Below are 26,237 nucleotides of genomic sequence, written 5' to 3'. Positions count from 1 at the left end.
GGGATAAGAAGCTGAACTTTGTTCATGAATATCAACATGATCAGCAATTTTATTTTCTTCTTTAATATTCTGAGCCAACGCACAACGCCCTCGCCTTTTGCCACCAGGAATATTAGTACACGGGTTCGAGCCTGAAGATGGAACTTGACCTCTAGGAAGTGATTGAATGATTAAATCCGTCGTTTGTTTCAACCATTGTTCTCCTTCTAATATCCTCAATCCACAAACGTTACGAGGAAAATCGGACAAGATGAGTACTGATAGAAATAAAATCATGCATTTCTTGAGTACTGCTGTCATTTTTTGTATAGTAATACCAAAGGATCAAGAATTGAAGATAATTCTCTTGGATTGTTGAGTCTTCTTCTTCTTGTTGATAGAATTCGTTTTGTGTAGGTGAGATAAGGTTGAGTAATGGAGGTTGTTGAGGGAAGAGGAGTTATTTATACGTGCATGGGGTTTAAAAAATTGTATTTGTAGGGAAAAAGCGAGGAAATTGACTTAATTAAAAGGAGCCGCGTTTTGAGAGTATGACATTAAAATGGTCGGGAAATGGAAACACGTACTTACCCTTGAAAACGAAGGAGGTATTAATTAAGGCCCTTCATTTTCAAAGGTGATGTGTTTTATTATGCCTTCCGTCCTATTTTATACTCTTACCGTCTCAATATATGTGGCATTTTTCATTTTTCGAGAGTCAATTTGACTAAACTTTGAAATTAAATTATATTAGATTAACTCAATATTTTAAGATTAAAATTTATATATTTGAAAACTACGTGAAAAGTGCTATAAGTTGCAACTTTTATCATATCAATTCGATGAAAAAATACATCTTAAAATGTTAGTCAAAGTTCATGCAGTTTGAATCTCGGGAAGCGAAAAGTGACACATAAATTGAGACGGAGGGAGTAGTATAGTATTAATTAAAGTATTTGATGGACATGACATTTAAGAAAGAAATAAAAATTTAAAATTATTATAATGTATTATAAACATTTTTATGGCTATAAAAGTATGTAATTGAAGATAAATCAGAAGTTTAAAAATGTCATTGTTTTTAACAATTTTTGTTTTAAAAAGTGTGTTTGCAATATAAGGATCGATAGACAATTTAATTTCTCTCTATAGGGATCTAGGGTATAGCACAATTCTACATGGTGGAAGGTGTTGTTTGTCCGGGTGATTGATCTTGCCATAATACATATACTTCTATATGGTTCTACTCAGAGTCGGACCCAGGATTTAAAGCCTATCGGAAAAATGATTGATTGAATGATTAAATCATTTTCAAAGGTGATGTTCATTCTCTCTCATTTTAAATTAAAGCGTTTAACTAAAATGGAATTTAAGAAAGAACTTTTCTAAAAAAGAATTTATAGTGTAAAATGTGTTAAAGATATTTTATGGCTACAAGATCATGTCATTAAGAGAAACATAAGAAGTTTAGGGTTAAATTATTTTCTAATATGAGATATTATTTTTAACAAATTAAAAAGAGAAGTGCATCTGCAGCCTGGGATTACCATATACTCTTTCACTCTATGGGAATTGAGGGAGGGGCATAACACAATTGTTTTTGGAGGAGGGTTGTTTGCCCGAGTGACTGCTCCTGGCATAATATGCTTTTACCTATTATTGCACACCGACAACCAGGATCGAAGCTACAATATTAAGTACGACTTTTGATAAATCCACTAACTTTTGCTTTGACCCTTTATTTGTTTTAGAAAATTCATTGAATATGTAAAAATATTTAATAGTAAACCCAGAAATTTACAGCGAACTATGAATTCGATGACAAGTTCAGAACCCATAAATTTTAAATCTTGAATAGACTTTTGCCGCGCTAATAAGTCGAGGATACACACGACGATTTTCATGCATGAATGGACGAATCGAGAAAATAAATGGTTGTAAATAATAATGAGAAAAGACGTCGCATTTGGACGGACGAAAATAGGTGAGCGAAAGGTATCATGCCATGGGGTGGGAAATTGAAATGGGACAAAGGGAATAGTAAATGTGTACTTGTTGGAGTATGTCATAGAGAGGACGGGGGGAATTGAACGAGTCCATTCTAATAGTACTTGGCGTATTGTGTTTGACGATTTTAGCGTAGCGGTCATCCTCTTCAATTGAATATACCTTCATGTTTGGGAGTAAGTCTGAATTAATTGCGGTTTTGTGGAGTATTAGGTAGATAGAAAATTAGTTTTTTAGTCAAGTATCCACTCTTGACAACTCTTTTTTATGGGACGGACGGGTTGAAATTATCCTTTTTGAGCCTAATCTTTGAGTTACGGGTCAACATATACTATCATATAGTATGTTGACATTTTCTGAAAAAATTCAAGGGTAGTTTACATCTGAATATACTTTTTTTCAATTATTAGGTTTACCAGGAGTACTAATAATTTTTATAAAGATATGCATTCAATTACCTTATACAATTAAGTATTTTGATTATGCACTTTTTTTTTTTTTTTTTTAAACTCTTTATCAAACTTGTCTCGCCGACACAAATTGCCATATGTGCTAATGGCAACCGAATTATCATATCATGAAGAATTCATAAACAATACTGAAAATTCAAATTAATCAGTATTCAAACAATCGAATTATCCATAATATTCTTGAAAATGTATTGTAAGTGGCCGCTAATCCCTTGATATTGATGACTTATAATTTCTAAAGCAATGAATTGAAAATGATGATCTGAATTTTGATTTTTTTCTCAATCTTGTGCAACGTTAGGTCCATTAACATGAAGTAGCCATAGCTATTTTTGAGATTTCAGATTATTTCTACCTTATCTTTTTTTATAACAATAACATTTGTTTTCATAAGATTCTTTTACAAGCAGATGTATTTCACTAATCAATTTATTATGGCATTAGTTGATCGAATTTTTTTCGTTGTTGTTTTCTAGTTGTCTTTTTTTTGTTTCAAGTGCCTAAAATTGACCGTCACAATGATCAAAATTATTAGTCTAGCTTCAATATTCATGAATGTAAATCATTAGTCTTATGGGAAGAAATTAAGTTATGGAAAATACACTGCTCCGTTGTTTCTTGTTGATTAATGGGATGTGTTGCTGCAAATATCACATGGGCAAAGTTTCATCTTTGACCATGATATATGATACAAGAATTCCTTACAAGGCAATAACGTGGCTTAAAAATCAAGAATTTTCACACACTATGTTTTTACCAAAAGCAGATTCCCAGAAATAGTCTTCCTTTAGGCTCGGCCAAAAGTCTTTGACTCTTTCAACCAAAAAAATATCGCCCTTGTCAATAAATAACTATCAGCAAAAAGAAATTAAACAACCTACTCCTCTTCATCATACGTTTATTGTCGCATAAAGGGGCAAAATTGAATGTTGAATGACAATCGAAATGCAAAGGAAAGAACAAGAATGACGTGACTGATCAACTAAGTAGCATATGAGATTGTAGTTGCACTTAAATAATTACTTATAATTCAGTTCTAAACCATTTAAGTGTTGTATTCCAATCTCACAAAGACCTTTTCTTCTTGCCATTCATCGGCGCCACTCTCCTAAAATGAAAGGGTCCGAAGTATGGAACAAAGTACTACTATAAGTTACAATTTTTTTATTTTTAAAACAATTAAAAATTCATGTATGAAAATGTTATAACCAAAGAGAAATTTGTTTCTCTCTCTAAATAGTAACAATATCATATAAAGTGATCAAAAGGTATATAATCTATATATGTTATATAGGAGAATTTTCTTTTATTCATATCCTCATAAAATAGAAAATTTAATTTTAGTCTTTTCCCCTAAAATGTTTGCATGGATTATTTCCAAATATTTGTATTTTCAATCTTTCAAAAAGATGTTTCAGTTAGGTTTTCAACTGTTTTGACTGTACGGATCGGAACCAAATGGAAGGAAAATATTTGTGGAGGTCAAACTGAGATATGAAAATGGTTTGGAGTATTGAAGTCAAAAGAATAAATAAGAGAGGTAAAATACATATAATAAAAGTCAAAGAATTTAACATACTAAAAAACACAACAACCTCTGACCAGAGTAACCAACAGTAAAGAGTTTTTTTTTTTTTCTTCTTTTGAACCAAGCTGTTAACCTAAAAAGGTCATATTCACACAGACGTTTGATTCAAGTTGTTCACCAAATTCTGATAGGTATTTGAATTTTTTCAAATAAATCAATTTGAATTAACCCCTCTTGTAGTCAGCGGCTTCAGCTCGTTTAATTGCAGATTGTAGTCATGAATTAAAACCTATTTTTTGTAGTTTTTTCATTAGAAGCGATTCCATCGACACTAATTCATATTCTCAAAAGCGATAAATTGAAATCAAAATCACAAAATACTATAATCATGACATAAGATTACTAGATGTTATTAATTAAGAGCAGATTGATATTTGATTTTTTCAATTGAAGTAGAAAATTAGGGATAGAAATGCAAAAGAAGACTTATTACAAGTATCACCGACTTCAGCTAGCTCATTTGGTCACTGTTATAGTTTGGACTTATTTGGTTTAAGATTTCTTTTCTGACTTCTTCCTTTTATGCGTCTGGTAGTAGATAATTGGGGCATAAATGAGGTAAGTGAGCAAACGAAATTTAACAATACTCCCTCCGCCCCATAACAAGTGTCACTTTAGCCATAAAATTTTATCCCATAATAAGTGTCACCTTAGTAAACCAAGACACAAATTAACTAGTTTTTTTCAATTATACCCTTGGACAAAAAGTAACAAGTTAAAGTAACATTTAAATGATGATTGGAAAAGTCACATAGTAACTTGATATGTTGGATTCCCAATGTCAAAAGGTTTACTAATTGTGCATGCTCTAATTAAGAGGAAAAAATAATTTATTTTTATTATATAGGGTAATTTGGTAAACTTTACATTGCATTATTGGTTTCTTAATATGCGTGTTTTTTTACTAAGGTGACACTTATTATGGGACGGAGGGAGTATTTTATAACGACGGTGTCCAAGTTAGATTTCACGTATTTTAATATTTTACGGGGTAGATCCGCTACCTCCCACGATAATAAAATATCATGAAACTCTACTCATTAAGGCTTAAATTATGAAGAAAATGCCTATTGAGTATTTCTTTTTTGTGTTTATTAAACTTTAAATCCTAATATCTAATATTTATATCGACTTCATTGACATACTTCCTGAATGAAAATACTAGGTTTGGACTTGGCTCAATAGATATCACCGAGATTCCTTTGGACGAAGTGTACAAAGCAGCGAGGTGCCATGGAGTTCAATTGAACCTCCTTTGTTAAAAAATTATAATGTATAAATAGGGTAAAAGATAATCTCCTTATTTAAATTTTTGGCTCTGCTACTATCCGCAATAACAATTTTTAGGACTCCTTTAATTAACTTTTAATTAAAGAATAGTCAGGACTTAATTTAAAGTTTAGTCGCCTTAGAAATAAATTCAGACATGCTAGAATTAAATTCAGACATGCGGGTTTAAAATTGAAAATTTTAGAATGTCGGTCTGAAAGTTGAATTCTGCCAAATTCGAAGAAGGAAGTTCAAATTTAGACCTTATGTAAACCCGTCAACCGGTTCGGGTTAACCGGTTCAAATCGGTAACCGGACCGGTAAAACCGGAACCGGTTGAACCGGTTAACCGTTTATTACATACCGGTCCGGTTTCGATTTTTTTGGAACCGGAACCGGTTAAACCGGTAAAACCAGAACCGGACCGGTAAAACCGGTCGATTTAATTTTTTTTTTTTTTTTAATTGTAGCCGTTGGGCTGCTAATTTGGACCGTTGGGCAACGGTCCATTTGCAAAAATGGCCGTTGCCAAACGGTCCCAAACCCATTTTTTGCCCCCCCAACCCCCCAAACTTTTTTTTTAACACTTTAACCCATCCCCCACCCCTATATAAACCCCTCTCCATTTTCCATTTTAATCCACACCAATTCACTCTTCTCTTTCTCTCAAATCTCAATCTCTCAATTATAGTTACTTTGCAACAATTAGCCACTTTAAATTTCTCTCAAATAAATATTATAAAGTCTTATTATAGTTTCAATTATTAATTTTGTAATTATAATATTGTTGGTGGAATTGGTGATTTTTGCAACAATCGAAGTAGCTTTGGTGGATTTGCAATTCTAGCCGCCTTCACTTTGTTGGAAATTAGTCCAAGAATTTGGTACCTTCGTTCCAACTCTATCTTTTTTTTTCGCAATTTAATTCTAGCAATTTAATTTGTTGCAATTTATTTTCTTGTGATTTATTTTAGTGTGATTTAAATTAATTCTATTTAATAATGGCGAAGAGATTTAGACGTGGTGCCGGTAGTAGTGGTATTATTAGGCACTACTAAAACAGTAGGATTTTCCGACAAAAAAAATGGCAATTTCCGACTTCATGAGGTCGGTTTTGGGCAAAAAACGACCTCAAAACCGACCTCAAAATCAGGTCGGAAAATAGTGGGTCGGAATTATTACCGACCTCATGAGGTCGGTAATGTTTTTTTAGTCGGGTATTAATTAAATAAAATACCGACCTCATTGGGTCGGTAAATTATATTAATAATATAATGATATGAGTTTACCGACCTCCTGAGGTTGGTAATTTGTAATTTTCGGGAATTTTTTTTCCAGAAAACTGACCTCATGAAGTCGGTAATTTGCTATTTCTATAGATAATTTTGCAGAAAATCGACCTCATGAGGTCGGTAATTTGTAGTTTTTGGGAATATTTTGCATAAAACCGACCTCATGAGGTCGGTAATTTGCAATTTCTGGGAATATTATGCATAAAACCGACCTCGTGAGGTCGGTAATTTGCAATTTCTTGGAAAATTTTGCAGAAAACCGACCTCATGAGGTCGGTATTCTGCAAAAAAATTGGTAGGATCCAGCTGCTATTCCAACTGCCCCCCTGTCAAGATGAAAACAATTTTATATTCAACTAAAACCAGCTCAAATAGCTGCCAACAATTCACCAAACTACTAAAAAACATAAAACATTAAGCTACTTCAACAAACACATATATTACAACCAACAATACGTCAAATTCAATTCGAAACTACTTCAAAGTTGAATCAAAACGTCATTCAAACATTCCGAAGAGACATTAAGCTACTTCAACATTCGCAAACATCTACACAACATTAAACTACTTCAACCTTTACAAACATTCACAAAACATCAAACTAGTAGATCTACACTAAGTTAGTCTACAACATTAGACTACTTCACCCCTCGCAAACATCCACAAAACACTTACACAATCCATAAATCCACCACAATATTAACATTCAAACATTCCTTTGTGCGTTTGGGGAACCGGCGTCTCCTTAGCCTTCTTTGTTTTCTTACCCCTTTTTTCACCTGCCATCTATAAAATAATATATGTAAGTATCGCAAATATAAATTAATAGAAAAGGGACAGCTTCAAAATTTGTTTAAATAATTCACCTATTTAACTAAAATCAACGAACTACACAGTACAGATTATTTGAAAACAGACCAGTTACAAGTTAAATATGTTGAGTCGAAAAAAGAGTCTCCTGGTATCTCCGAACAAAAAACATTATTTTAAGGAAGAACTTACTAAAAGCTGGATAAGACACAATGGAGTTGATTCAGGAACTTCTCACTACGCAAGTTGCTAATTCTAACACTGTTCAACATACAAATGATAGGTCATACTATGCAACAAATGAAAAAATGCACTGGTACTGGTTTTCTGCATCACTGAAAAGCTGGTTTAAGCTTCAGTTTCTGCAGTTTTTTACCTGCGGGTTTTGTTGTTTTTAGCTGCTTCTTTCACATTTTAAACTGCAGTTTCTGCAATTTTTTACTTGCAAAATTTTAGTCGCGTTTAAGCTTCAGTTTCTGCAGTTTCTCACCTGCGGTTTCTGTTGTTTTTAGCCGTTGCTTTCACATTTTAAACTGCAGTTTCTGCAATTTTTGACTTGCAAAATTTTTGTCGCGTTTAAGCTTCAGTTTCTGCAGTTTTTTACCTGCGGTTTTCGTTGTTTTTAGCCGCTGCTTTCACATTTTAAACTGCAGTTTCTGCAATTTTTTACCTGCAAAATGTGTTTTTTTGGCATTTTAAGCTGCAGTTGTTAAGCTGCATATTCCTCAATTTTTAGTTGTTATAGAATAGCTCCTTCTTTGCAGTTCCATTCATCATTTTGCTTCCACCCTTTAAGTTTATGTTGACAGAACTGTTAATTTTTTACGCTAACACTGATTTCTTTTTTGCAGGACACAGTTTAGTATCATACTCTGCTTGGCAATACAGGAAAACCAGGCCTGTAGTATTTTTGATTACTTTAGGTAACACTGATCCTACTACTATGGGAAATGAAGTGATACAAAGGTGGTTGAATGTTGCAAGCTGGTTGTTGATATTGTTTGACATGAGATTATTGATATTTCCTCAAGCAGCTACATTTGATGGGAAGCAGGAATTATGCTGTGCTCAGATAGGACTTGTAGCCATTAAGGGTATTTTTTATCAAGTTGCTGGTGTACAGAAGAGGAATTATACTGCTACTGGTTTATCTATTGATTTTTTGGGAGATGAATTAAGGCAGATAAGGTGGACATGGAGAAGCTTTAACACTTACAACATGCAATATTTGAGAAGTTATGCTATATGGAGAATGAAACAAATCCTGCTGGTGTTCTTGAAAATGGATGTTAGAGATGGGATGGAAGGAAGACTATATCACCATGCTCAAATCCTTTGGGAGGAGAGTATGGTGATAATTTTTTACCCTAACTCTGGTTTCTTTTTTGCAGGTTTGTTTTTAGCATGGAAACACAACGATATCAGGAAAACAACAATTTTGAAGCCTATGTGTATCGCTGATCTTACTCACCTGGGAAAGGATTTGGTACAAACTGGTTTCAAATTTGAGGTCATGCTGTTCCTTTTGGAAGAAGATAATTTTGCAACATATATATCACTGAAGGAGGCAAGGAATACAAGCAACATTAAGAAGGATCATAACTCAGTAAAAATACCAAGATTGTTGGCCAAATTGTGCATCAAGAGTGCACACTTGGGACACTGTTTGGCCATAGCAATTACAGAAATTTTCAAGCTGGTGAAGACAACAGTTGATCATCACACTGGTTTTCACAGATTGCAGGACTTACAAATGCTACAGATAGCAGCAGCTCACTTGTACTGTTGCTGGCCTTCTCAGATATGCATCAGACCAATTTTGCTGGTTTTCACTAAGTACTGTGCAAAGTCACAAGGAAAGATGCAGAGCAAAAGTCCTGGTTTTGCTGGTTTTCACTAAGTACTTTGCATGTTTTTTGATTACATGCACATCTAAGAGACACTATCAGAACTGTTTCATTGAAACATACAAGTTATAAGATCTTAGAAAGGAGATATCAAGATCCCACATTTGTGTAGATGTTATATATAAACATAAATAAGGAGTGAACATATTTTCTTCCCTATCACCAGAACACTTGAATAAGTATCAAAATCTCCCCCAAACATTATCTTTCATTCGCAGGGAAAGTAAATCAGCTTCTGCTTCAGATAGGAATTTTTTAAGGGAACATGGAGAGTTATAAGGTAGTTAGGGGGAATGGATGACTAAGGACAGGAACTTAATGGTGAAAAATGATACCATTGATAGTTTGACAGAGATGGAAAATTCTAAGAAACAAAAAGGGGCAATCACAAATCAGCAGCTGCAACTGACACTCTGTCTTTTCTAATTACATGCACATCTTGTACCTTCAAAAATTCTAATAAAGATTGATTTTCTCACATGCACATCTTGTACCTTCAATAATGCTCAGTATTACTTTATTTATTTTAATTTTCAATTTTTACTAGTTAATTCTTTGGCAATTTGTAGTATCAAGTTAAGACAAGATAAGTCTTAATTTGGTCATTAGTTTAATTTTGCTCTTATTATTAGCCTTTTGGCTACATTTGTAAAGAACTTTTGGATTTTGCTTTTTTTTTTTAAAAACACTAGTATGCCTAGTGGACTATAATGCACTTGTGAAATATTAACATGGATAAGTTCATATATGTCTGCCAACTGTTTGTTTCTTGATAATCTGTAGCCTGCTAACCACAAGTTCTCAAGAAAGTGTTTTTTACTTGTTTCCAGCTATAAGGAAGCGGATGGAGAAAGATATAGATGAAGTTGGGAAGATTGCAAGAAATGTCAAAGCAAAAATAGAAGCAATAAATAAAGAGGTAAATTTGTCTATTCTTTTATATTTGGATCAGTAAAGCAGTTATTGAGTTCAATGCTCATCATTTAAAAGCACTCTAATTGTTCTCTTTTCTTTAGAACTTGGCTAATCGACAAAAGCCCGGATGTGGAAAGGGTACAAGTGTTGAAAGATCAAGGACAAATATGACCAAGTACATTGACAAACACAATTTTTCAATATTGCTTGATGTTATTTTCCACTTCTTGTGCTTGAGCAGTCGTACTTGTGTGTGTTTTTCTTCGTTTTTTTTATTAATCGTTGATCTGCAGTGGCTTGACAAAAAAGTTTAGAGATGTTATGACAGAATTTCAGGTATAGCCAAGTCGTGTTATTTGCTTTGTGCTGTCTTTTCTCTTTAATTTAAATTGTTAATAAGTCATGTTCTTCCAGACATTAAGGCAGAGAATAGACGACGAGTATCGTGAAGTTGTAGAGCGAAGGGTGATAACAGGTTTGGATCCCACATTTTACAACAGAAATATAACTTATCAATGTCTGAATTTCCATATGTTGATCTAATATGTGGTTTTATGATGTATTAATCTCACAATTGAACAGTCACTGGAACTAGACCAGATGAGGAGGTGAGTGCAATGTCTTGTCAATGATAATCCTGGTCAATGAGATTTTTTTTTTCTAATGTTTATTTTAATCATCATGTTAGACAATCAACAACCTGATAGAAACCGGAAGCAGTGAACAAATCTTCCAGAATGCTATCCAAGGAATGGGACGTGGACAGCTACCTCTTACTACTTCATTCTACTATAATTTTCTCTTTTGACTTTCAGAATTTGGGACTTAATTTATGTGCCATCCACTTCTGAAGTCTTTTTCTTTGTTTATTGTCAACATATTACTTCATGAGCCATGAGGTACGTATAAAATGTAGAGGAAGCATGGTTTATGTGTCAATAAATTAAATTCTTATTTTCTTGTTAAACTAGCAGAAATAGTACCAACTGAGCTCATTTGAAAAGAAAGAAAGCATACCTCAAATGGTTGGCTATGGACGGCAACGGCGGTACTGGGTAGAGACGGCGGCGACGATGACTGGCAAGCGGTGACGGTGACTGGAAGGCGGCGATGGTGACTGGCGGGCAGGTTATTAGGGTTAGAGATTTAGGGGAGAGAAAAGGTGAGAGGAAAGAGAGAGAAAGTGGAAAGATGAAGGGTACGTATACGTTTAAGTGGGTCTGTATTTTTCATTTATTTGACTAATTATACCGACCTCATGAGGTCGGTATGTATAATTATTTTATAATTTTATTTCTAATTTAAAAGAATACCGACCTCACGAGGTCGGTTTATTAAAAATTATTTAAAAATTATTTTTAATAAACCGACCTCATGAGGTCAGTATTCTTTTAAATTAAAAATAAAATTATTATATTTAGCATCAAATAAATTTCCGACCTACTGAGGTCGGTACATTACGTTTGTCAAATTTCGGTACAATATTACTGACCTCATGAGGTCGGCTTATTTTTTAAAAAATTGAAAAATAAATATTACGACTTTACCGACCTCATGAGGTCGGTTATTTTCCGACCTCAACTGAGGTCGGTTTTTTGAGGTCGGGAAATACTATTTTTTTAGTAGTGAGGGGTGGACTTAATGAGGAAACATTTGTGGAAGAAACACCTAATTTAGGTATTGATGTTGGTGGAAATAATCCACTTTTAGGTCATGAGGCAATGCAACAACATTATACCGACACTTTTAATGAAATTGATGATGATGAAACACAAGCTCCCGAAAATCCCATAGGAGATAGATGTCCTGCACAATCACATACACAAGACAAACCGCCTAGAACTCGTAAGCTAACCGCTAAAATTTGAAAATTTATGACTAAGGATAGAGAAAGCCAAACAACTAAATGCATCCTATGTGGACAAGTATTTGCTTTTAGGCAAGAAACTAGTAAAGATGATGGAACGGGTACACTAAATGGTTGTCACGACCCAACCCCGTAGGCCGTGACTAGTGCCCGAGCTGGGCACTCGTACACATCTGCTATCTATAATCAGCCCACAGCAAACATACTAAGAACTTGTATATACAGAAAGGCACGGCATCGCGTAAATATATATATACATATCGTACATAAGCCCGGGAACATTAAAAACACAAACACAACTGAACAGTAACTACCCACAACCCACACATATGTCTACAGACCTCTAAGAGTAATAACAGAATTATATGACGGGACAGGGCCCTGCCGTACCCCTGAATAGACGTACACATATATAACAAAAGGGACTGTACCAAATATAGGCTCCGGAACAAGGGAGCGCTCCAAGACAGCAGAGTGGGTGTCCTACACTGGCAAACCGCCAAAATGATCGTCACCGTACCGGGCGGTGACGAAACGCCCCCGAAAGGGGTCAAGATTTTTTTAATATGTACCGAGCATGTAAAGCACGAAACACAATAAACAGATCGCATCAATAAGGAGGATAGAAAAGTAGTACAGTAATCAGAAAATCATAATACTTGCCTTTGAAACATAAATCATGCGTGTCAATATCATACCCAGCCCATTATGGGGCTGAGCGACATAAGTAAAATATAATCATGTACATATGCATGTATAATGTGTACATATAACGTGCCCCGGCCCTCTAGTGAGGGACGCGGTAAATAAAATCATCATATACATATACATATAACGTGCCCCGCCCCCAGCGAGGGGACGCGGTGAATGAAGTCATCATATGCCATCCCGGGGCCGCCCTCCCCATATCATCGTATCATCATATACATATAACGTGCCCCGACCCTCTAGCGAGGGACGCGATGTGAACAATGCGGTGGAGTCGCACGAATACATGCCACCGGCCCGGACGCGCGAAAGGAAAGTAACAACAAACCCCTCGCACGAGCGAGTAGCCGAGAAACCATATGCACATACACTACAAGAAAATGTCAAAATTGTGACGGAATGTTTGACACGGAGCAATTCCGTCAAATCCTGGTGACGAATTTTGACGGGTTTGTGACAGATCAACCTTTCTTAAATAAAAAATTTTACAAATCTTTTTTTTCTCATAAAAATTCTGAGAGTAACGGATTTGTGACAAATTTGTGACAGATTTTAAATATATTTTTTGTAACGGACCTATTTCCATCACAAAATTAAGGCTGATGAGAAAAAATGACAACTATTTGTCACAAATCCGTTACAAAAATTTGTGTATTGACAACATTCCGTCACAAATATAATAAAAAGATAATTAATACTAATAAATATATTAACTGTGTGACAGTTTATTTATTTCCCACAATAACAAAATTAGACAACTTATTAGTTTTGCCTCCAAATATTTCTAACACTTTTAATTTTCCCACCCCAAGGCCCAAACCCCTTTATTCCGTAATCTTCTCTCACAAAACTCTCACTTCCACAAAAATCTACATCTTTCTCTTTCAACATAACAATGGAGATTTCAAATTAATGATGGCAATTTGAACATAACAATGGCGGTTTCAAATTAATGATGGCGATTATTGCTTACCATTCAACATAACAATGGCGAGTTCAACAATGAATAAGTTTTCTAAATCTGAGATTTGAAATCAGTGAGTGCTCCGATTTGGTTCATTTTAGGGTTCTGCCATTTTTGCTCCTCTTTTAATGCTTGTTATTAGGTCTTTGTTTTGCTTGATGCTACAATTTCAAAATCTGAGATTTGAAATCAGTGAGTGCTCTTTAATTACGTATATTGATCTTCTTTAAGCACAAAAATATGAGTTCGATGGTCATATTTTGGTCAAACGTGTGTAAATTGGTTCGTATTGACCTAAATCCTAGCTCCTTGTTGGTTCTGATGTTGTTTTCTGCTAAATTTAGGCTAAAAAACTGATGCATGTTGTTCATTTTAGTTTTTTGGTTAAAAATTGGTAAATAATAGGCTAAAAATTGAAGAGTGTTAATATATATGAAATTGACTTGTTTATGCGATTTGCTGATTTTGTTTTAATTTTAGTTTGATATACTTAAAATGAAGCTAGGTTGCATCGACAAATGAAATCTCAAATTGAGTTGTATCGCATTTAGTATTCATATGCTTTGTAGATGTTGTTGTGTTTATTCTATATAATTTGCACAAATTGTTTATCTTAAGGAATTTTTGTAGCTGCGAATTATTTATTAGTATCAGGATGACAATTGATTTTTAATATATATGAGATTGAGGTGTTATGCGATTTGTTGATTTTTTTTTTCAATTTTAATTTTATATACTCTGTATCTCATTTAATATTCACATGTTTAGTTGATTAGTTGTGTTTATTCTCTATAATTTACAGGAATTGTTTATCTTAATTGGAATGACGATTGATCTTAATATAGATGAGAGATCGTAAATTTTTAGCCAAATTTAACACTTCGAATTTAGGAATTAAGAAACGTGCCATTTTTGTTCCTCTTATAATGCTTATTTCTTTTATGCATTTGAAATCGAATCTTGGCGGATATCAGCCTTTTCTAAACCAATTTCAAAGTTTGAGGTTCTCACTCTCGTGCGAATATCAGGTAATGCTCATGTGTGATTTTGTTTGTTGTATGTGTGTTGCTTTTGTTCATTTCTTGTAGAAGTGTGTAATTTTGGTGATGAATCTATTTGAAATAGATCGAGTTGATCACATTTTTTGTGATTGATTCAGATTGCGGCTTTGCTCTATATATGAAATTAGATATTAGGATATGAAGATCCTTGATGATTCTGGACTTAGTTGTACTCTGATTTTTGTCCTTATTTAGTTGATTTATTCATTTCTGTGTTTTCATCACTGAAGGATCGGTTTTCGTTAGCATTGTGCCTAAAACCGATGAAATTAGAACATTCTAAAGCTGCAAAATCAGTTTTTTTTTATTGAGTTGATTTGTTCATTTCCTATTTATTCGTTACTGAAGGATCAGTTTGTGTTAGCATCGTGCCTAAGCTGATGAATTTAGAACATTTTAAAACTGCAAAATCTTTTTCTTATAATGTTGTGTAGTTGGATAATATAGACTTAATAGGTCTAGGATATGAAGATCCTTGAACGATTAACTTAGACGTAATTCAGTTTTTTCTTTGTTATAATGTTGTGTAACGACCGAGGATTGGATGTGTAGTTGGATAATAATATGTAAGATATGAAGATCCTTGACGATTCTGGACTTAGTTGTACTTTGATGAACAATTTTATCAGAACTTATGAAAAATTATTATGAATTTAATACAGGATTGATTTATTCATTTCTATTTTCTTTTAATTACTTCTTCAAACTTGTTGGACTGTGTTATTTGCTGCTCCAACTCTTCTGCCTGCTTCATTGTTACTCTTGTGAGCTCACCCAGGTATGAAATCCATCTTTCTCCTATGAAAAACTTCTTTGTTATTGTCGATTGAAGGATTCTTTTATGTGCTCTAGGAATAGTATTGATGTATTTTTCTCTGTGTGTTCTTCAAATATGAAATTTTCCACTATTTTGTATGTCTGGCTTGTATTCACAGATTCATTTTCTATTATTTTCGAGAGTGAAAGAATCTAAATAAAATGTGTCGTGGAATCCTAATGGATTTTACTGACCAAAAGCTAGACTAGCTATTTCTTTTGTTCATTTATCTTGATCCATGGAACCTGATATATAACTATTTTCCTCATTAGATTTTGTTTTGTCTCCTTTTTTATATGAGTCCAAAAAACTGCTGCATCTTATACTTTTACTGCTTGGATTCATGTGATAGCTGATCTTAGCACGCTTTTTGTCATCTGCAAAGATTGGATCTTGTGGATATTAATTTTATAGGAGGTAGGTTTGGGCATATATGCAATAGAGAATTTGGTTAGATGATCAGATTGTTCCATGTATCATGTTTAATTCGGCTTAATGATTTCTGAGTTATGCAATAAAGCTATTTGTAAAATGATGAAAAGGATAACAATAACTGTAAATTTTAGTGAAGAACTGTCTAATGGCTTTAAATTTGTTAGGTTCTAGTACCTCTAGGTTCTAGTATCATATGGAAACAACTTGTCTAACACATGTTTATTCTGTGTCAGAGAGCACAATATGAGTAATTCTGATCGTGAGTGGATGTATGATAGAATATTGGAAGATGGATTCATAAATCCTAGATTTATTGACGGGGTGGAGAATTTTATTGCATTTGCTAAAAGACATCCACAATGCATGGACGGTGATATGTTAAGATGTCCTTGTAATCATCGTAAGTGTCGGAATAAAAACATTTTAGATGAGTTTACAATCATGTCACATCTTGGGAATTTCGGCTTTGTACCAGATTATTATAGCTGGTATCACCATGGTGAAAGTTATATTCCATATCCAAGCATGCTTGATGATCATCAAGCAACAGCTTTGGGTGAAACTGTGAATCCTCAATCTCAAAATGCATTTCGATCTATGATTTTTGATGTTGCTGGGCCTTCTTGTGATGGTAACTTGGAAGAGGACCCAAATCCAACAACACAACATCTTTATGATCTGCTCAAAGCATCAGAACAGGAAATTTGGGCGGGAAACCCACACGGACATTCTCAATTGTCTGTCGTTGCTCGTCTGTTGAATCTAAAGGCAGAACATCATTTTTCTGAAAGGTTGTATGATGAGTTATGTCAACTTCTATCAGAATTGATGCCAACTGATAACATAATGTCAGAAAAAAAGGAGGTTAGATGATAAAGAATATCATGCAGCTCGCACATATATTCTGTTGAATTGTGATGAAGTAAAACCATATATAAAGTAAGTTAATTATGATTCAAATATCAATATCATTTAAATTTGATATTGTTAAACTAACTTAGCTTTCTTTCCTCAGAATTTATGAAGATACCTTGAGACAAATTCAACCATATATTGAAGATAGCGAGATTGATGCTAAACTTGAAACAGAGTTTGCATCCTGGTTTGAGAAATACGTAAGTATTAATATATCTAAATAATTCTTTTTTGTTCATAAAATATAATCGTAATGCATGCTTTATTACTTATAATGTCAATAGGCACGTGATCCTTCATCCGGCATTAGCAATCAAATCATGAAGGATCTTGCAGAAGGGCCTTTGCATAAAGTTCAACCCTTTAATGGATATGTAGTAAATGGTTACAGGTTTCACACTGAAGAACACGGTTCAAGTAAAGCTACAATGAATAGTGGTGTATGCATCAAAGGCTCTAGCCACAGTGCAAACGATATCGATTACTATGGTCGGTTGATAGAGATTTTACAGCTTAGAATATCATGCATTACCATTTAAGCGAATCCGTGTTATTTAAATGTTCTTGGTTTGATCCAACACCAAACATGGTACAAGAGTACATCCACAAGATAACCTTGTTGAAGTTAACAAAAGAAGGACCTTTAATAAATATGAACCATTTATTACATGGCCGTGCAAGCTACTCTCAAGTGTATCTTGAAACCTATCCTACTCAAGAAGGGCTGAGTGAATGAATGGTTAGTTGTTTCGCAAGATAAAGGCACGCTCCGTTGTAGAAGTTCCAAACACGGCAGAACAACCTCATACACCGAATGATCCGGCCTTTTCAAGAGGATGATAGTCAAGTGCATGAAATTGATATTAATGTAGACGAGACACCTCATACGCTAAATAGTCCAAATGGTGTGCTCATTGACATGGAGGAGGAGGAGGAGGAAGAGGAAGAAGAGGAGGAGGAGGAGGATGACGACGACGACGAGGAGGAAGATGAGGATGATGATGAGGATGAGGATGATGAGGAAGGGGAAGAAGAAAGTGAATAAATTAATGTCACATGAAGTTTTAATAGTTTGTGTTTTTTGATGAATCTAGTTTTGATCTACTGTTTCATGAGTTTGGTCAGTAAGTTAAGCTATTATTACTGTAGAAATGGACTAATATAATTTGAGATCTCGTTGCTTTATTTTTCAGGAACTAATTTGTTGCAATTGTTAAGCTTTATCATGTTTCGAATTATTTAATGACCTATTTTGTTTTTACTCAAAGTTGTGCAAGACATAGGTAACTGGCATTTAAGAATATGAGTGATTTGCCACCATCAGTTCCTTGTACTTCTAGTACTTCAGATGTCTCTATTGGGTCTACTACCGGCTCATCGAGATCTAGTCGGTTGGTCATATCAGTTGTGGGGGAAAGGTAAGAAAATATATTTCTGTATAAATGGTTTAACTTCTTAAAATATAAATATCATGAAATGTGTTATTTATTTATTTTCTATTTTGTTTTAGGTTCGTTCCTAATGGTCATTCTATCTCGAAGACCATCACAGAAACATTCAAGGAACGACAAGATGCTACTGGTTACTCATGGAAGGATGTCAGTCCATCCACTCGTAAATTCTATTGGCATGAATTTATGGTAAGTCTTGCTTTATTTTTAAAAACTTATAACTAATTTTTTTGGTATGTCCATATGTGTTTATGTAACTAATCAATTTTTTTTTCCGTAAATTATATCGGTGGAACCCTTCCGAGAATGTCATAATGGAACACGCACGGGGTAAAGTGGCATCCGTCTTATACTCTAAGAAACTGTACCTTTGGCGAAAAGGTCCCAGGCCTACTTTTGTTCCACAAGATGTATGGGATAGCTGGAAGATATATTGGGCATCGGAGAAGTGGCTGGACAAATCTCGTATCGCCACTCAGAATCGATACGGTGCCTCGGTGGTCCAGGCACCGGTCCAAGCAAGCATACTGGTGGTTCTAGGTCAACAGTGGAGCATACTATAAAATTGGTATCGAATTTAACATGTTAATAGAGTAATTCTCTAACCTTATTTCTACTTCAAAATTAAACTTTATTTTTCAGTCACTAGAACTACGTCGTCCAGCAAATTCATGGGATGTATTTCAAAAGCTGCACAAAAGAAAGGATGGCAGCTTTGTTGACACCAAGTCTAAGAGCATTAATGTAAGTTTCTTTGTAATACTTTATTTTCAGAGTTGTTTGTTAGAGAGATTACTAAATCTATATCTATTGCATTTGCATTTGCTTATACTTCAACCTACTATAATATATGACTTCTCCTGCTAGTTATTGTTTGCTGGAGAATCAGTTTGTTATTTCGAGTTTATCCTGTGATAGAAGATACAATTACTGTTGCTTTAAGAACACAATAGTATTACTTCGAGCAAATCTATTTATGTTATTGTTTTGAAAGTCTTAGAGTTAATGCAGTAATATCCATCGTGCTCTCTGAACCCTTTCTTTAGCTAGGGAAATGTTATATGTTATGGTATGAAATTCTACATTAGATGGAAAAAATCTTAAGAAATTTTAAGTTTAATGAAATGTTTGTATGTTATGGCAGTAGTCTAGTAGCTAGAAAAATCTGATAGATCTCTTCCAAGTGGGTTGAGGTATAAGAAAATGCAATTATTATCTTTTCCAAGCATCTTTAATCCATCTGCATCTATTGGCGCATCTACTAAATAGAGCAGTACGTTAAGGGTGGTGGGTGTGCCTTTCACTGATGGCAACAGCTTTTTATACCTACTCGGTGTTGAGTTTATGTTAAGACTCTTTCTAGAAGATTATCCTTTGGTTTACACACCTGGATTATGTTCTGGTTTTAGGCTGGTGTCATCATATAAAGTACTATGTATGTCCTAGACTATTTTAGGTTAGTTTGAGCCTTAGTGTGGATTTAAGATGTTAGGATTTCATGAAATGACTTTCCTATAATTCATCTCCCTTCAATGTTGATTGAGTTGGTATCTACCCGAAAAGTCAAAACCTTGGTGCTTGGAAGTCTTTGTATTGTGAGATGTCCACCTCCAATATAGTGTATGCATTTAGGTCTCTCCTTTAAGTCGCTTTGATTCATCGGTGAAAGATAAGATCCATTTTTAAATTAACTTTAATTTGTAAAGTCGTTTGAAGTCTGGAGCCTTTACCTATATAAAGAGATATTTCGCTTCTTTGTAATGAGCTCATTTAGTTATATCATATAAAAATGTTCTTTCTATACTTCATGATCCGTTAGAATAGTTTTTTAGTTCCTTGTAATCTCTTTGACAATTGTGTTACATTTATCTACTCGCTTTAAGTCATTAGCTATGCTCTAGAGTTCCCTCTTAGCGAGGTGTATATCGAAAATGCAAGCTCACGCAAGTCTTGATCTTCTTCTACGGTATTTGTTGGTTGTGTTGTTTCATTTCATTCTCGCAAGGTCTGGGTATTTGGTACATGCATGTTCTTGTTTGATTAAAGTAGTATTTAGAAGTTGATCATTAGCAGATTATTATGCATTGTCTTAGATGTTCAAATATGGGGTTTGTTTGAAAAGAAATGGAATTGAGTTTTTAAATTTTTATCTAGGTTTAGATCATGTATTTCAATTTCTCGCTAGTGGTAGTTCAAAACTCACTTGGGTTAGGAAATTACGAGGTAATGTTTAATGAAAAACATTAACCGACCCCAACTTGTTTGGGACTGAGGCTTTATTTGTTTTTGGTTGTGTTGATTGATAATGAGAATTGCAATGCGTTTAATTTGTAAATAGTAATTACCGTTGAAGGCTTTTTGTTTTAGGCATTGTGGAGGTTGTATCTTTCATAAATTGAGCAGGAATATAATCTTTAGTTGCTGATTAAGGATTTATACTGTTACGAGCGAGTTGTATTAACTGTATATATTTGTGGAAAGCCTGGGTCTCTAGTGACTGATATTTGGGGATTTTCAGGATAAAATGGAGGCTGTGGTGGCTGCTGCTATTTCGAGCTCATCAGATGGGTCGCAAGAAGTCCTAGAACTCGATGTAAATCGCCTATACTTGGATGTCGTGGGTGGAGAGAAAAAACGACATGTGTATGGATTGGGATCTCAAGGTTTGACTATGTACGAAGACCAAAATTAACGCACGCAATTTATGCGGTAGCCCCGATCGTATTGCTCAAGAGCGCATCAAGCGCGAGGAAGAGATGTTGCGTATGAGAGAAAATCAAGAGAGGATTCTTGAGCGTGTAGAGGCGGAGGTGCAACGACGCGTAGCGCGGGAGGTCTTGCTTTTGAGGCAACAAAGTGATGATCGGTTTAAGTCTATGGAGGAGCGATGGACCGTATGATGAGGCGAGATGGCGTTATCTTCTCGCTCGTGATGCAGTGATCACTTGCTTTCTTCAAATCTTGAAGTGTTTAACATTTTCATACTTTAATTACTTGGATTCTTTAAGTGTTGTTTTTAATGTTGTTAGACTTACCAAATGCTTAAGTGTTTTAACATTTTAGGACTTTGAGTTACTTGGATTCTCTAAGTGTTGTTTTTAGTGTTGTTAGACTTTCGCAATTGGATGCTTCGTAAGTTTTTAAATATTTGTAGACTTTTGCTTATTGAAGTTGGGTTTTAGCATATTTTACCTTCATGCTTTTGTAATTTAATATTATGCTTTGGTGATTAAATTTAATGCTTTTAGCGAATTTACTATATATATTCAACAATATTATAAAACTCACAAATATTGTGTAGTTATTATTAATTAAATCTAAAAGTTTAAATTAAATTTGTGACGGATTTAGTTTCTCATAATTTATCCTAAATCTGTCACTAATATGGCTGCAAGAGTAAATTTGTGACAAAATATTGTGTCACAATTAATTTGTGACAAAATATTCCGTCACAAATGCGGTGACTAAATTTAAAAGTTTATCACGGAAACAATTGTCACTATTTTGTCACGAAACAATCCGTCAAAAATGCATCTCTATTTTGTGATGGATTTTAGCCAAATACGAGGGCTGCACATATTGTCACGGACGAATCTTGTCACAAAAATTTGTGACGGAACTTTAATCTATCACAGAGTGAGTTTATGACTAGAGGTTTGGGACGTCCCATTTTTTTGGCACAAATCCGTCATGATCAATGATTTGTGATGGTTGTGACATTTGTCCATCACAAATTTGTCATTTTCTTGTAGTGATAAATCATCATTCTGTTTTCAATAGATAAGTAAGTAGCCGACGCTCGAGAGTTAAAACGGTAATCATGTTAAGTTCTCTCAAAAAAAAGTCGTTAGGGCTATACAAAGGAAAATCTCGGGGACCACGGATATGCATCAAACCAATCCGGGCCCGCACATGAAAGTTAGAGTCATTATTCATTATAGAATCTTCTACGAACGTGTCGAAGCGATCCGAGCCCGTCTATGAAAGTTACGGTCGTTCGTAGTTACGGAACCCTTTACGAACAAAATCTTTTTTATGCAACATTTGAAATCCAATCATACAAAAGATACAAGGACCATAATTCGACTATGTTAAGAATGCTAACATCGAGAAGTGAATAAGAACCATGACATGCTCGGATTTTAAGAATAGAGTTACCTAGAGGTTCGTATCTGTTGCCTACGTCTAAGACATGCCAAAAGAAAGAAAGGGTAAGCTTTACATACCTCGTCCGCTTCTACGCTAATCGGACTTAAGTCTCGGGCTTCCCAAAGATCTCTGACCAACGTCAATAGATGCCAAACATTAGCTATAGGCACTAAAATTCAATCCCTGACTAGTACTGTTACGAATTCGGGCGACATTTCCCACATAAATTCAACAACCGAGAATTCAACTCGGCGAATCATCAGCAACAATGCCAGCGACCACTAACGACACAATAATCAATTCAAAACGCATTATAACGCTAGTAACTCTTTTTTCTACATAATTCGACAACATTCCGTAATATTGATTCAACTCGTACATTCGAGCCAACATCAAGCGCTTCGCGTGTTCAAGGAAGTACTGTCGAGATCATTCAAACAAGATTCGATAACACTTGAAACACCCCGCGTAATATTCAAAACAACCCGACAACACCACTTCACGAGAAACCGCTGGTGACCAAGAACAACCAATGACACGTTTCTTTCTTCGAATTCATCAGCTACTGCCCATTCAATCACCGTTGACAACATGTTCCGTAAATACAAAAAACTATCTTAAATTCCATTAGCTTCTATAACAAGCCACAAGCGACTATAACCGATTTGAACCATTAAACTTTCATTTCTGTCATAGAACCCGCAACACAACAACAAAATACTAAATGAAATTAGTTCTTCACTCACAACCTGACACAACCAAGCCACCCGACACACATGCTCGACATCGCATGCAAGATTTCATGATTTTTATCCATTTCTACACTAACTACAACGTATACAAATCATCATAACACATGAAAATGAGGATTAAACCTTACCTTTGTCACTTAGTTCCTCGACTTGGCTAGAGTTTGTGCTTACCGCGAAAAATGAATGGTTTGCTTGCTCCAATGACAGCTCCGTTATAGAGGACCTTCCCAATTGGTAGAAAAACTAGAAGAAAATTATTTTTTTTGATCACTATTCATGGTCATCAATTTTTCCTTGCCATGGCCGAATGGTCCCTTTTTTTTTTCTCCAAACTTCTCCAAGTTTCTAAGGTGAAAGAAAGATGAATACTAAGTCTTGCTTGTCATCCACCATCTATATATAATAAGCCCCTACAAATACAAGATGAACACATGTACCTAATAGTTGAACTAATCAAATTTTGGCCAGGGGGGGAGGACACGTCTGTTAACATGGCCTTTTTCATGAAGAAATTAACTTTCCATAATTAACTTTTAACCCCAAATTTTCCTTAATGTTCCATGCCAATAAAATTATAAGCAACTTGTGCCTTAAAACAAAATCGAAGGTCAAAAGTCTCTACCTCGTATCCCGGAATAGTCTTGTCCTTAACTTATTGCAACTAGCTTAAAATATTCCAATGCACAAAATACGAGATATAACAATGGTCATATGAGAAAGAAACATATGGATGTTTGGGGAGAGCAAACGGGTTCAAATGTGGGGGGTATTCAAATGACGATAGACCCGCGAGGAGCAGTAAAATTTTTAAGTATGACAAGAAAAAAGAGCGTGTAGAAATAACTAAAATGATAGCTTATGATTGTTTACCATTTTCCTTTCCTTCGGGTTCGGGGTTTGTTACTTACATTCAACGTTGTTATAATCCGTTATTTGAGGGTATTCCTAGAAGTACTTGTAGAGCGGATGTTATAGATTTGTATAAAAAATATAGATTTTATTTGCGCCATGTATTTAATTCTTTAAATTGTAATGTTTCTATTCTACTTGTTGATTTGGGTCTTAGTCTTAACAAGTTAGATTTTTTTGCTATTACATGTCATTGGGGTGATGACAATTGGGTTATGCAAAAAAGAATTATATCTTTTTTATATGATGAAGGAAAAGGTCGTCACGATGGAAATTTTTTAGCGGATTCAACGTCTACTATTATGAGATTTTTTAACATTTATAGAAAAACACTTTGTATTACTTTAGATAATGCTTCTAATAATACAAAGGCGATTGGTCTTTTAAAGAGAATTAAACCCTCCGCTAAAAAATATTTTTCATGTGAGATGTAGTTGTCACATTTTAAACTTAATTGTTAAAGATGGTCTTGTGTGTTTTGACGATTCTATTCAAAAAGTTAGAGATGTGGTTGCGTTTCTTTTTGTAATCCTAATGGAATGGACTTAGAGATTTTAAGAATGCTTGTGTGGAAAATAACCTTAGACCTAGGAAAATTCAAGTAGAAATTGAGACTAGGTGGAACTACACTTATATTATGCTACAATAAGCATATGAGTATAGGATTCCCATACAACAAGTTCACAACAAATATAATATTAATAATGATGATTGGTTAAATTTTACGCATTGGGAAGATGTTAAGGAATGTGTTGAACTCTTAGAAAATTTTTATAATGCAACTCTTGCTTTTTCTAAACAATTCTATCCCACGGTAACCGGAATTTTAGCTTACTTAGCGGAAATAGCTAGAGTTTTACAAGAGTATAAATATAAACCCGGTTATCAAGTGGCTATTTTTGATATGACAACAAAATTTAAGAAATATTTTTTTCTCATCCCAACTTTATTTATATTGGGTTCTCTTTTAAATCCTTGTTTAAAAGTGTCTTATACTAAAGCATTGGTTGGTCAAATTTATACATTTTTAGAAATTGAAGAGGAGTTCAACCATCTTTTTTTGAAAGCCCGAACTTGCTATTGATGACGAGTTTAGAAAAGTTTTTACTCATTATTCTAATTTGGAAGAACATGCTACACCCGTTGCTCCACGCCCTACTACTTCTCAAAGTAGCAAAAAAGGCTTGTCGGGTTTGTCGCATTTAAAAGTTTTACATTCAAAGCCAACTCCTTCTTGTAGTGCAAACTTTGATTAATATAACTTTTATTTGATGCATCCAAATGTGGATATCAAGGAACTAGATGAGTTGGACGTCTTAGCATGGTGGAAGAAATACAAGGCAAGTCATCCGATACTCTCAAGAATGGCTCGAGATATCCTTACGGTTCAAGTATCAACCGTGGCTTCGGAGAGTGCATTTAGCCAAGGAAGACAATAAATTGGAGACCATAGACACTCATTATACGGCTTCAGCTTACAAATACTAGTGTGCATTCGCGATTGGATTAGACCGGAGCGACGCAACCAAAACTTAGAAGCGGAGGAAGGCGAAGAGGAAGAGATTGAAGATTTGATAGCAAGTGGACCGGACCAAATGGAAGACTTTGAAGATATCTCCATGACCGAATATGATACGGGGAAATTAACCAAATGATTGAGAATTGGTGATTTTATTATTCTACTATTTCTTTGCAACTCATGTATTATTTGCAAGTTAAAAAAAAACTACAATTTGCAAATAAATGTTATCCAAGAATGAATAAAATATATGACTCATTGAGCTTTCTTCTATTTACTTGTGTTCATATTTTTACTTATATTAAGTTAGGAATATACCTAAAATATACTAAGAATATACTTATAATATATAGTATACATATAACTTAAACATATATATATATGTAGGTTATATAACCTAAGTATATTGATATATAAATAAGTATATTCTTACTATATTTTAGGTATATGTAG

At 34.4% G+C, this 26,237-nt stretch overlaps 2 protein-coding genes and 2 long non-coding RNA genes across 4 annotated transcripts; all 4 read left to right on the top strand.

Moving 5' to 3' along the window:
- Positions 1-9,928: 9,928 nt before the first annotated feature.
- LOC132060636 (syntaxin-132-like) lies at positions 9,929-11,873 on the top strand. Its single transcript, XM_059453616.1, has 6 exons — positions 9,929-10,241; positions 10,339-10,412; positions 10,531-10,573; positions 10,652-10,712; positions 10,820-10,845; positions 10,926-11,873. The coding sequence occupies exons 1-6, from the start codon at positions 10,167-10,169 to the stop codon at positions 11,043-11,045; spliced, it is 399 nt and encodes a 132-aa protein (XP_059309599.1). The 5' UTR covers positions 9,929-10,166; the 3' UTR covers positions 11,046-11,873.
- Positions 11,874-15,248: 3,375 nt separating this feature from the next.
- On the top strand, positions 15,249-17,543 carry LOC132061083 (uncharacterized). Its single transcript, XM_059453956.1, has 4 exons — positions 15,249-15,615; positions 16,323-16,953; positions 17,091-17,204; positions 17,289-17,543. Exons 2-4 carry the CDS (start codon positions 16,333-16,335, stop codon positions 17,541-17,543), a joined length of 990 nt encoding a protein of 329 aa, XP_059309939.1. The 5' UTR covers positions 15,249-15,615; positions 16,323-16,332.
- Positions 17,544-18,787: 1,244 nt separating this feature from the next.
- LOC132059273 (uncharacterized) lies at positions 18,788-21,139 on the top strand. The gene is made up of 3 exons (XR_009415530.1): positions 18,788-19,023; positions 19,098-19,199; positions 20,974-21,139. It is a non-coding gene; the product is annotated as an uncharacterized LOC132059273 (long non-coding RNA).
- A 3,686-nt stretch (positions 21,140-24,825) lies between these two features.
- On the top strand, positions 24,826-25,961 carry LOC132060635 (uncharacterized). The gene is made up of 2 exons (XR_009415970.1): positions 24,826-25,678; positions 25,754-25,961. It is a non-coding gene; the product is annotated as an uncharacterized LOC132060635 (long non-coding RNA).
- Positions 25,962-26,237: the final 276 nt, after the last annotated feature.

Source organism: Lycium ferocissimum, chromosome 6, assembly GCF_029784015.1.
Source record: "Lycium ferocissimum isolate CSIRO_LF1 chromosome 6, AGI_CSIRO_Lferr_CH_V1, whole genome shotgun sequence".
Taxonomy (NCBI): Eukaryota; Viridiplantae; Streptophyta; class Magnoliopsida; order Solanales; family Solanaceae; genus Lycium; species Lycium ferocissimum.
The sequence above is the reverse complement of the archived record's forward strand: the minus strand, read 5'-3'. Positions and strand labels throughout refer to the sequence as shown.

Excerpts from the sequence above, each read along its gene's own strand:
- LOC132060636 (XM_059453616.1), top strand. The coding sequence starts at position 10,167 with ATGGAGAAAGATATAGATGAAGTTGGGAAGATTGCAAGAAATGTCAAA. Across the intron at positions 10,574-10,651 it reads ATGTTATGACAGAATTTCAG|ACATTAAGGCAGAGAATAGA; the intron begins GTATAGCCAAGT and ends ATGTTCTTCCAG. Across the intron at positions 10,846-10,925 it reads GAACTAGACCAGATGAGGAG|ACAATCAACAACCTGATAGA; the intron begins GTGAGTGCAATG and ends TCATCATGTTAG.
- LOC132061083 (XM_059453956.1), top strand. The coding sequence starts at position 16,333 with ATGAGTAATTCTGATCGTGAGTGGATGTATGATAGAATATTGGAAGAT. Across the intron at positions 16,954-17,090 it reads TAATGTCAGAAAAAAAGGAG|CTTTCTTTCCTCAGAATTTA; the intron begins GTTAGATGATAA and ends AAACTAACTTAG. Across the intron at positions 17,205-17,288 it reads CATCCTGGTTTGAGAAATAC|GCACGTGATCCTTCATCCGG; the intron begins GTAAGTATTAAT and ends TAATGTCAATAG.